Source organism: Arachis ipaensis, chromosome B07, assembly GCF_000816755.2.
Source record: "Arachis ipaensis cultivar K30076 chromosome B07, Araip1.1, whole genome shotgun sequence".
NCBI lineage: Eukaryota > Viridiplantae > Streptophyta > Magnoliopsida > Fabales > Fabaceae > Arachis > Arachis ipaensis.
Genome location: NC_029791.2, coordinates 16,169,403 through 16,181,572, shown reverse-complemented (window position 1 = coordinate 16,181,572; position 12,170 = coordinate 16,169,403). Strand labels below are relative to the sequence as shown.

Genomic DNA, 12,170 nt, shown 5'->3' with positions numbered 1-12,170 from the left:
TTTTGTTTTTAGAAAAAAAAATAAAAAATAAAAATAAAATAAAAAATTAATAATATTTAAAAATTAATCACTTCAAATAATTTTAGAAAAAATCAATCAAAAAAGGGAATAATTATTTATTACCATTGAAAGCCTAGCGCAATTAGGGTTCTTTCCGCAATCATTTTGTTTCCAAGCAGTTGCACCTTGACCATCAAAAACACCGGAGCCAGATATTGTAAGGAAGTCAACATATTCAAACTTAACCCATTGCCATTCATTATTAAGGTCTTTAGGGTTTGGTGGAGCTATAATTGTGCCATCAACATACAACTCAATTGGTGCCTTACAAGGCCCTTTCACTGCCACTGCTTTCATTCTGTATTGCCCTGATGGAATTATAATCTTGCTTGCTGTTGCTGATTGACATGCTTCATTCCAAGCATTTGCAAGAGCCTTTAAAAAAATAATTATTTAAAAAAATTGAAAATAAATAAAAATTAATCAAAAATATTTAGAGAAAGTTTGGTTTATCCTTTCGGAAAATTACTTGTAGATGAACACTCTTAAAAAGAATTGAATTGTATTTTGTTCGAGTGTGTTAAGAGTAAGTTAAAGAAACTGATCTTTATTTGGGTGTGATAGAATAATATTTTTTAGTCAAAAGATAATTAAAAATATATGTTTTTTTTTAACAAAAGAGCTCAACACAAAAAGTGGAGAAAGAACAATAACAAGTAAACAGAAAAATAAAAAAAGAACAAGAAGAAAAACAAAAGAAAAAATCACAAAACAGTTCATCAACTATTTTTGCGCTCCTTTTTTTTATAATATACTTCTGATCTTATATTCGTGTAAACATCTCCAGCCATTCCAAACTTGTTAAAATTCTGTCAATCTGGTTGCAAGTTCCGATTGCAAGATCGATCTCTCAAATATTTTTGACAATTTGAAAATAATTTTCATACCTTCGTTTTCATCAAAAATAATTTTTAAAACCTCCACAAGAATAATTTTACAAACATAAAATAATTAAAACCAAATATATAATACAATTGTTTACTATACATTTTCATTTCCATTCCACCAAATTTAATCTTGAGGATACCCAAAAATGAAAACCAAACGTGATCTTTGAAAAATATATTAGGTATATTCTAAATGTTGAATATATATATATCCGTGTGTGTGTGTTTTTCTTGACAAATTAAACTATGAGTTCATCAAATGATGTGTACGAAGGATCTTACCTGAGTTATATCTGAATTAGGTACCCCACCAAATTTTGAAATAGGAATATCAGCAGATTGAACAATACCACTAGATGTAGCCAGTAATATGAATAAAACAAGTGTTGTGATGCTAGACTTCATCGTTTTTTTGTTTTTTGTTTTTTGTTTTTTTTTTTTTTATTTTGGAGACTTTAGCCTTTATTTGAAATATACTAATAACTATGAATCTTACTCTGCAAAAGTTGTGTGAAAAGCTTTTATAATGGTTTTGTGAAGCTTCAAAGCCGTTGATCATGTTAACAGACTTCTTTCAAATTAATTTCATCCACAAATATTGGTTGGTTTGTTTTTAATTACGAAAATTTATTTTTAGCAATTTTTTTATTAACGTTGATTTGAAAACGTCATATTTACTAAATATATATTTCTATTTGTTTTAGAGGATAATTTAGTTGATAGTGAGTGAATCTTATCACTTTGGTTCGAATTAATTTAGATCTACGCATTTTAATTTCTTTATCAAATTCAATCTAATTAGAGTTTGATTAATTTGGATGAATTAATTGGATTACTCATTTAATTTAATTTAAAAAAATATTTTTTTATTATAGTTTATCAAACAAATTTAATCAACGAAATTATACTAATTTATGTATAAGGTGAGACAATACCATGTAATTTAGTTTCAAGTTCATGTATTGTAAGCTACATAAATTATAAAAATTAAAAAACAAAATTTGAAATCATAAAACAAAGAGTAAAGGGGCAAAATATTGCTATATAAGTAGTGACTAGTAACTAAAAAGTTGGGGATAAATACTTAAAGCAACTCCTTCAATGAACTCTTTTTACGTGTACATAAAGTAAAATAATTTTAAATTTTATTTTGTATTGGAGTTGATTGATAAAATGATCAGTTTAACAGTTTTATTAAAAAAAATTATTTCAGTAGAAAATTAATTGGTTTCGCTAGAAAATCAACTAGAGCCAACTAGTTTTAAAATAAAAGGTGTGTTACAAGAAAGAGAAAACAAATTCACTACTCTTAATTTTTCAAATTTTAAAACTAAAAACAGAAGAAATTAATTTGAGTTAGCTTATAATGTAGTTGATTCCCTAGATTTTTTTAAGATTAATTAAATTTTGTTACCTTGTATAAACTTTAAAATGAACCAAAACTAAATATTAGAATAATAAATCTCACATTTAATCTCAAGTTATTCTTAAAATAATTTTTTGTAAAATCCAAAATAAAATTCAACTCAAACCATTATTAAAGATACTCATTAAATTATGTAAACAGTAGTAAAAAATAATAATTAAAGGGAGTCATTAGTTTGGGTTATGTACTAAATTTTGACTTTTTTTTTTAATAAAAAAATCCAACACAATAAAATAGAGCAAAGAACAAATAAAACTAAAAAAAATAAAAATTTTTAATTATTTTTAATATTATCATCAACACAACTTAAATCTTCCACTTTTTATAGCACATAAATAATTTATCTATAATTTCTAATATTTGTGTTTTATTCTAAAAAGGTAGTTCGTTTTTTTTCAATCAAATATTTCATATGGAAATAAAACTCAAATAATATATTAAATTTTAACACGCATAGAAAAGTGAATAAAACTCGAACACAAATGAATTTACTTGTTAAAAAATAAAATAAATTGGGTTAATTTAATAATATTATTTAATTANTTTAGATCTTATCATTTAAATTTTTTTTAACTTCTTCTAAAAACTTTAAAAAAAATTACTTTTTTCCTCTTTCTCATCTGGTTTAAGCACCACCATCACGCATACATCACTCTTTAGCTCTTTCCTATCTCAACTTTTTTGAGTCAATATTCTTTTTTATTTTTGTCTTTCTTATAGTAAAGTTTACGAACGTCTTGTCTATGGAAGCCTTATTAGCTACTATGCACGGACAAATACAGACACGCAGGACACTGTTTATAAGCGAATTTAAAATTTTTATAAGACACGATATATATAAAATATAAAATATTTTTTAGGATAATTTATCTAAATAAATAAAGTAGATAAAATCTTTATTCAAATACACAAAACAGAAACATGTTACGTGTATGTGCAATTTTGTATTTTTATGTAACCTGTGGGAAGCAACCACGGTTTCTAATTTTTACATAAACCGTGGCTGCTTAGGACGGATTATGATTGTTTTGTGTTGTGTGTAAACCGTGGCAAGTAGCCACGGATTACGAAGGGAAGAAGGAAGCCATAAACCGTGGCAGGCTCCCACGGTTTATGAAGATGGCTAGATGGTGATAAAACATTGTGGGAGGGAGAGGGAGAAGAACTGATATACTGATCAGTAGTCAGTACTATCCATTAGAAGAGTTTCAGAATTTGAGTAGAAAAAAAGAAAAAAAAAAAAAAGACAGAATCTCAATCATATGATGAGTGAGTGGGCTCCTATTAAATTTTGTTTGCTTAATATAGTGTGAAAGAACATAATTCTGATTGAAGTTTATTTGCATTAGCAGTTAGCACCATTAGCATGCTATATGCATGAGTTGAACTACACTTTCTTTACATACATAGAATAGAAGCCTTGAGGAATGGAATTTTTTTTTTATAAAGTTTAAATACCAATGGCGTATTTATTGTCAATGGGGACATGATTTGATTTTGGATTGGGAGGAGTATTCTGCTTAATATAAACTCGTGTATAAAATAAAAATAGTAACTAAATAATGAATCTTTAAAGGATTCTTGATTTAAAACTTTATTACTTGAATATAAAATATATTGTATATCAACTTCATATTTACAGAAGTTTAAATTCATATATTTTCTTCTCTAGTGATTTTTCAGAAGCATTTTAATTCCCAAAATATTAAGATAAAAGAGACTTTTGAAGACTAAGGAATCCTTTAAATGTGATCCTTTATTTAGTTTTTTATTATAATAATTTAAAAAAAATTGAAATAAACACATTTAAATAGATTTAGTGTCTTTTTAAAATTAAATACATATTCAAAATACAAACTAAATAAAACTGAAATTTAAAATTTAAAATTTCTGTTTTAGTTCTAGCATTTTTTAATTATTAAAAGATTATCATTTAAATATACATCCAAAAATTATATTCAGTAAAATTAAAAATTTTAATTTTAAAATCCAAAAAATAAATCTTAAGGGTTTTAATTATTAACCCACACATCTAAAACCCTACAAGAGATCATATTTTGAACTAATATGTTAGATATATTTTTATTGAATAAGATCTAAAAAACTTAACTTAATTATTCATTTTAATCATTTTAAAACCATTAATAAAAAAATAAGAAATATTAGATACGTTTTTATCGAATAAGATATAAAAAAATTAATTTTTTTTCTTTTTTTCACTCAAATTCTGAAACTCTTCTAATGGATAGTACTGACTACTGATCAGTATATCAGTCTCTCTCCCTCTTCCTCCCACAACGTTTTATCACTATCTAGCCATCGGTTTATGGCTTCCTTCTTCCGTTCGTAATCCGTGACTACTTGCCACGGTTTACACACAACACAAAACAATCATAATCCGTCCTAAGCAGCCACGGTTTATGTAGAAATTAAAAACCGTGGTTGCTTCCCACGGATTACATAGAAATGAAAAATTGCACATACATGTAACATGTTTCTGTTTTGTGTATTTGAGTAAATATTTCATCTACTTTATTTATTTGGGTAAATTGCCCTATTTTTTAGATAAATTTTAATGATATTTTAATATTTAATTAATATTAAAATATAAATTAATTTTTTTAATTATACGAAATATTTAAAATATTTTTTATTTTAATAATTAATAATATATATTATTTATACACTTATTTCAAGAGTATATATTAAAAATAAAGTTAGACATATTTACACATGATAGTATTTAAGTGTATTCAAATGTATACAATAAATTTTTTTTTATTAAAATACGGTCAGTTGAACACAGAAAATAGACATATCCAGAATCAAGCATGGGAATAAAATTGATTTGTGTCTTAAAGCAGGTTGAAGAACAGATGGTAAATGTTGTAAAAGCGAAGGAATAGTCAGTAAATAGACAATGTACTGCTTAGCGGCATGGTTGTCATCCAGCATATCAGGCCCAATTACATCGATGTTTGTCAGATAAAATGGACGCACGGCTAAAGTTATCGCCCTTGCAGTAATAAAAAAAAGTTCATCTGCCGGGATGATATTTTTTGTCTGGCAAGAATAATTATCTAAGTGCAGTTATATATCTAGCAATAGATATATAACTACCACTTTTATTGCTCCCGTTGAACTGAATTAAATCCTTCGCTGCTAAATCTGCATCTTGAGGATTGTCATCAACAATGCCTTTCCATCCTTTTGGATCAGTAAACATGACCAAAGACCCATTGCAAGTGATGTCACAATGTTTAAATTCTGAGCACTTGAAATGCATTCACTGAACTCTGAAAGAATGGAGAAACCGAGAGAAGTTAGCCTCCGTGCCTAGTAAATCCATATTCTTCTCTCTTCAGGTGTACCAATTGCCAGAAAGCAAAAGTTCTGCTTTGAATCTAGAACCACGTATACATCCATTAATAATATATTTCATAGGTGTGTTAAACAAGAAAAATAAAAATGAGTCGTTAGACCTCTCAAAGCTGAGAAAAAATAATAAAGCAACCAAAACATCTTGATAGTCATATTTGGCATGCCATCACATTGAAATGCTTGACATGCTGATCGGACATGAGAAATCAAAGAAGTGTCCGTGCTTTATAGTTTATTAGTTGTTGCTTTTCTTTTCTTTGGATGAGTACAAGTATGTTTTTTTATTGGCATTGTGATTCTAGACTCAATTTTTAGAACATCAGTTATATTTATTTATAATAGTTTCATATTTTCTATGCATTCATATAGATTAATATAATGAATACTCAATTTGAACTAATCTTTTATGTTCTCATTAATTTATAGAAGTTATTACATTGTATAAATTGCAAGATACAAGTACTACCACAAACAACATATGCTGAATAATTACTACAACAAAATGATATAAACTCAAGCCTTAAAGAAATAAAATTTAATTTACATCAAATTCAAGCTACTGCTACTACTTCTTCCTACTTATTAACACGAATAACAAGAATAAGAATAATATTATCTGCGAGATTCACCCTAACAGCAACAATGGTGATATCCTTTTTTCTCCTAACACTGGTTTATTTTCATTTTTTTTCAGCTAGATTGTTGAATTGTTCAATGCATCCCTCAAAAAGTATTTAAAAAAGTAGATGGAACACGGATTAGGACACAAAAATAGAACAAGATAATCACTACATTGACAAGTACAGAATCCAATAACAGATCAAATATAAAACGAATAATAGAATATTGGAACTCACTATTGGCAGCTAGAGAGAGAGATCACCTAATTTGTTGCTTGATCGAGGGGAGTCGCGGCTGGCAGAGAGAGAGAGAAGGAGTCGTGACTGACGAAGGGGAGATGAGGAAGGGGCTGGTTTCGGTGAGGGGGAGAGGAGGTGGAGAAAGGAGGCGCTGACGGCGACGGGGCTAACAGAGCCGCGGAAAGAATAGAGGATTAGAAAGAGAACGGGAGAAGAGAGGTTAGAGAGAGAGGGGGAGAGGAGGAAGGGGCTAGTTTCGGTGAGGGGGAGAAGAGGTGGCAAAAGGAGTCGCCAGTGGCGGCGGGGAGAGGAGAGAGAGTTTGGGAGAAGAGAGGTTAGAGAGAAAGGGGATTTCGAAATGAAGGGGTAAGGGTTTGCGCTTGGAGTTTTAGGGTTCATTACTGTCATATTTACTGGCGGATAAATTCGACAGTAACGCATTGCGGGTCAACAAAACACAACATTCCACTAATTGGGTTTAGCGGTGGAAAAATTTGCCGATAAATCCCACGCTACATTTTACGCCTATTTTTTTTTCTCCAATTATTACCAGCGCATTTACTGTCGGAAGCATAAATCCACCGGTAATTACTTAACCTGACGAATTCTACACCAAAACTGTTAATAAATCTACCAGTAATGTGCGACGCTAAATAGGCGGGTATTCATCGTGTTTTTTGTAGTGGAGACTAAGCCAGGACATCATTGGCGAGGTAGGGTTAAACAAAATCAAATTTGCAGAGGAAAAATATATGAATTGCTTCTGTGGGTATCACGCAAGAATATGCAAGGCGACTATTGCGGAAAATCATGGAAGATTGTTGTTGGGTACCCCATGTACAAAGTAAGAAATCGAATCATTGCATAAAAAGTTTTTTAGATTTGTAGAATGGTTCTAAGCATTGGGTTCATTGCAGGAAAATCAACCATATTTTAAGTTCTTCGCTTGGGTTGACGCTATTTTTTATCTCAGCCACAAAAAGGCCGCTATGGAAGATGCTAGTGAACTGCAGGAATTAGTGAGTATAGTTGGTGGATTCTAAGATAGATTGATGCACCAGCAAAATAGAGTGTGTGCACTAAAAAGGTGTCAACTGTCAAGATACAAAGGCAAATAAAAAATGCAAGAAGACTTGGTTTAAGGCAATTTATTTTGTATTTTGTGCTGCAGGTTGTGTTGTTGTGTTTAAGTGAATTGTTAGATCTTAGTTTTTTCAAAATGATAGTTATCTAGTTATGTAATTTAAAACCTATGAACGAATGAAGTCCTTATCAATTTGACTCAATATATTCCTCTTTATGAGCATATGAGTCCTTATCAGTCTGACTCAATATATTTCTATTGGATTTGGATCCTCTAAATTTTGAATTTCACTTTAGAGAGTAAAATTTAATCTTTCACTATTTATTTCATAGATGGGACCAAGAGAAAATATGAGAGAGAGACCATTCAAGAGTGAGAGATCAAACTTTACTTTCTAAAGTGAAATTTAAAATTTAGAAGATCCAAATCCATTTCTATTTATGAGCAGATGTGATCAGCTGTTAATTGAATGATACGGAACCCAAACTATTGATTTAATTTCAGAAACATATATAATAATTGATACCATATATTTAGTGGTCCAAGCACTACATTAAAAGTAAATAATAATGTCATATATTTTTAGTATTTCTAGTATTGGATAACTATATAAATTAATAGTGTCTAATAATCATAGATCATTACATGCAGTAGCATGAGTATGAACATGCCAAAATAGAGTTTTATGATATTTTTGGATGATAAAAATGAGAAACTAAATTATTATTAAATTACATCTTTTATCATGAAATTTCAACCTAAGAAAAATAAAACAATTCATGTCATCACTTATTTTTTGGAGCTTTGAAGTCTAAATTTGGTATGAATTGGAACATCCTTGAAGAAGTGCTTTGCTTAAGCTACCAGTATTTTTGTTGAAATCTCTTCATTAGCACGAGGAGGTGGAATAAGAAGTGGAGTGCTAGCTAGATTGGACTGACAGAGGGTGGTGTGGCCCAATAATTGAGGAGATACATGAATATATATTGGGTGCTAATACTTNCTTCATGCATCTGATTAATTTCCGTGTCTCTTTTAATAGGATGCGATCCAAACTCTATATTACAAGTAGTAGGATTATATCAATACATCTCGTAATTTAGATATTCTAAACTTTTGAATAGAGTCAACAGATCAATAGAACAGATGAGATCAAAGTCCATCCTTTCGACTTTTAATGGAGACGGGAGCTTTTTTAATGGGAGTTAGATATTCTGAGTCAGCTATATGAGGCTTTGAGACGTGTGAGGCTAGCGAATAATAAGGAGGATAGAGTTGTGTGAAAATATAATAGACTTGGTATCTTTTCGACTAACTCCTTTGTGCAAGAGCTACAAGAAGGAATGCTGTCCGAGGACGTAACCAGCTATAGCTTCACAAAGACCATCTGAAAAGGTTTGGTTCCACCAAGGATAGAGCTGTTTGCTTGGTTTGTCCTGGTAGGCAGAGTGAACATTAAAGAACGGCTAAGTCGGTTCGGGATTATTAGCCAGAATAATAAGAGTTGTGTCTTATGTGATAAGGATGTTGAGCAGGTCCATCACTTGTTTCTTGGCTGTGATTTTGCTTGGCAAGTGTGGAGTGCATGGATATCTATGTTTGGCCGGCTTTGGGCTTTTCCGGAGTTAGTGAAGGACTATTTCCTGAGTTGGACATATGAGCCGCGAAGAAAAGAAGATCGAAAGCAGCGATTAAGGTGTTTCTGTGCGATCATTTGGCACATTTGGATGGAGCGAAATAGGAGGATATTTCAGAATCAAAAGAAAGGCGTAGAAGATATCATCACAATGACCATCCTTAGCTGCGACGAGTGGAGACGTGTGCATCCCTAGGGTTGTTGATGGCTATGCCGGAAATGACGTGGAGATTTTGTTTCTTTGCTTAAGGAGTTTGTGGGAGTTGCCTATCGTTTTGTTTTGTTTGATACTGTTTGCTTCACTCTAATGTGTTGAGCTCTTTTACTTTCGAAAAAAAAAGTCCATCCTTAAAAATCTCTCTATTTTACTATCAATATACAGTAATATTCCATTGTTATCCTTCATAAAATGATCACCATAGTAAAACACAAGGACCATAAAATTCTCCATCTCTAAACATAATGAAGAACAATTTATTAAAAATAAGCACCACAATAGAATTTAATAAAAATTTCTACTTCTTGATTCATTTTTTCCATTTTATGTTATAATAATCACTAGAACAGAGTCAAGTAATAAAATATTATAATATTCTATCACAAATTTTTAAATCCTAGGCCAAATAATAAACTATTCATCACTGTTACTATAATGGCAGAAATTAATTTGGTTATGGATAAAAGATTAGTGATAAACTTGTATATGGATGCATGGTGTGTTGTCCACAAATATGGATCTGCGTTGATCAGAAACCTGCAAAACGCAGGTAACATTTTGCAGGCGTTAGAATAAAAAAAATGCAGGCCCTGCAAAACGCAGGTTGCGATTGGTGAGGGAAGGGAACTAGCAAGCGAAACGTGCCCTGCATGCCGACAGGAGCAGGTGTTGACCAAGTTGGAACAACGCAAAACGCAGGATGCATTTGTCAGCGTAGCATAGCCAAACGCAGATTGCATTTTGCAGGCTCCCTAGCTGCATGCGCGCCACGTGTTCTCGAAAGGTGTTCAGCTTGGTCCTTATAAGTGAAAAATGCAGATTGGAAGGGAAGAAAAGTTAAAAACTAGTTACTGAAGCAAAGTGAGAACTGAGAAATAGTTGAAGGAGAATGAGGAAGCAATAGTTAAGTGTGAAGGATCTGGCTTGCTGAAGAAGAACAACTGCATGGGATAGGAAAAAAAAATGGTGCGTGACTATACCAAACCAAAAAATCATATTATTGAGTATTTGAATCCTCCTCAATTTATAAATAATTTTTTTTAATATTTAACAATAAATATATAGATTTATTCAAATTTTATTTATTTGTATTATAGATAAATATTTATTAATTTTTAATAATTTATTATTATGTTTTAAGATAATAATAATAATAATAATAATAATATTTAGTTGTTGTTGCTAATTTTTTTTGAATAAATTATTAACCGATTTTATTTAGAATTTAATAATTATCATTTTTTTTGCAGGCTATCAGAAATTTGTTGCCCAAAAAACTGGATCTGTCGGATACCTTTAATGAGGTAGCTGCAGCGACATTGGCATTGACTGGGTTTCAACACGTTTCGCGAGTAGGCGAAATGAGAAGTCATTCTGCACTACGGAGTGCTTTGGTGGAATGCTGGAGGCCGGAGACTCACACATTTCATCTTCTGGTCGGTGAAGTGACGGTGACGCTGGAAGATGTGAACTATATTCTTGGTCTCCCGATTAATGGGGAGGCCGTTACAGATAGATCAGATAGCAGCCACCAGTTTTTGGCGGAGAACTGCATTGTGTGTTTTAGTAGGGAGCCCGGTCCGAACGATCACGTGTTCGGGAAGGTTAATATTGCTTGGGTCCGGCGGTGCAGAGACACCGAGCTGTGTGATACTCAGGAGTCTCTCGAGTGGTACGTCCGGGCGCACATTTTCTGCGTGCTCAGAACAATTGTGTTTCCGGATAAGTCGATCGTTTCACTGAACTCGAAGTTTCTACCGCTACTTCGGGATTTTCACCGGATTTCAGGGTATAGTTGGGGGGCAGCCAGTCTGGCACACCTATACAGATCGTTGTGTCGTGCCTCACAATACAACTGCAAGGAAATGGATGGCAACAGCTTTCTTCTTTGCCAACCAAGCTTTGCGGTAACTGACAGTGTAGTTGAACCTGGATTAAACTTCTGCAATTACAGACTTCACCTTTATCGAGGGTTTGATTCGACCAACGGCCTAATGACATCTGCAATTGTGTCCGAATCCAACTTGGCATGATCTTGTGATATCGTTCCCACGGTGCACGTGTGCTTGCCATTGTATCTCCTGATCTCCCAACAAGCTTTCTTTCGAATCAAGTTAGCCCGGATAAGCCAATCGCACCCTGTACCATACCCCTTGCATTTTGCATAGAATGTCTGCGGCTCAAACTCATACACAGTGTAATCAACTCCTCTAGAGATAGTGTAGCTTTTAATTGCAGATATCACCGACTCTCTCGAACCAAATTCCATTCCAACACTAAACTCGCAATCTTCCGCCGCAGTGTTGCCTTCACCTACGACATGCGCACCACCATCAGTCAGACAAGGCAAATAAAATAAACACTGTAGGAAACTTGAGTTAATAATCATAACATACCCGTATTCGCATACTCAGGAAATTCCGGGTCATGCATGGCTTCGAGATCTAGAGTCCGCATAAAAAACGAAACACCAAACGGGTGCTGACTTACAATCGCATTCGCTTCATTTTGCACCTCATGATTGCCTACCAAGTCTCCGTCATCGTTTTAGTCGTCGACTTCATAGTTAGCTTCGAACTCCTCTTCACTGTCATTATTATCTTCTTCCCGATCTATATC

At 32.2% G+C, this 12,170-nt stretch overlaps 1 protein-coding gene across 1 annotated transcript in view; it reads right to left on the bottom strand.

Annotated features, from left to right (window-relative positions):
• LOC107608638 (polygalacturonase-like) overlaps positions 1-1,443 on the bottom strand; it is a 2,945-nt gene extending 1,502 nt beyond the window's left edge. The window contains exons 1-2 of the mRNA XM_016310366.2: positions 1,230-1,443; positions 124-435 (exon numbers count right to left, since the gene is read on the bottom strand). Coding sequence (XP_016165852.1) covers positions 124-435; positions 1,230-1,352 — 435 coding nt within the window. The 5' untranslated portion in view covers positions 1,353-1,443. The remainder of the gene's footprint in view (positions 1-123; positions 436-1,229) is intronic.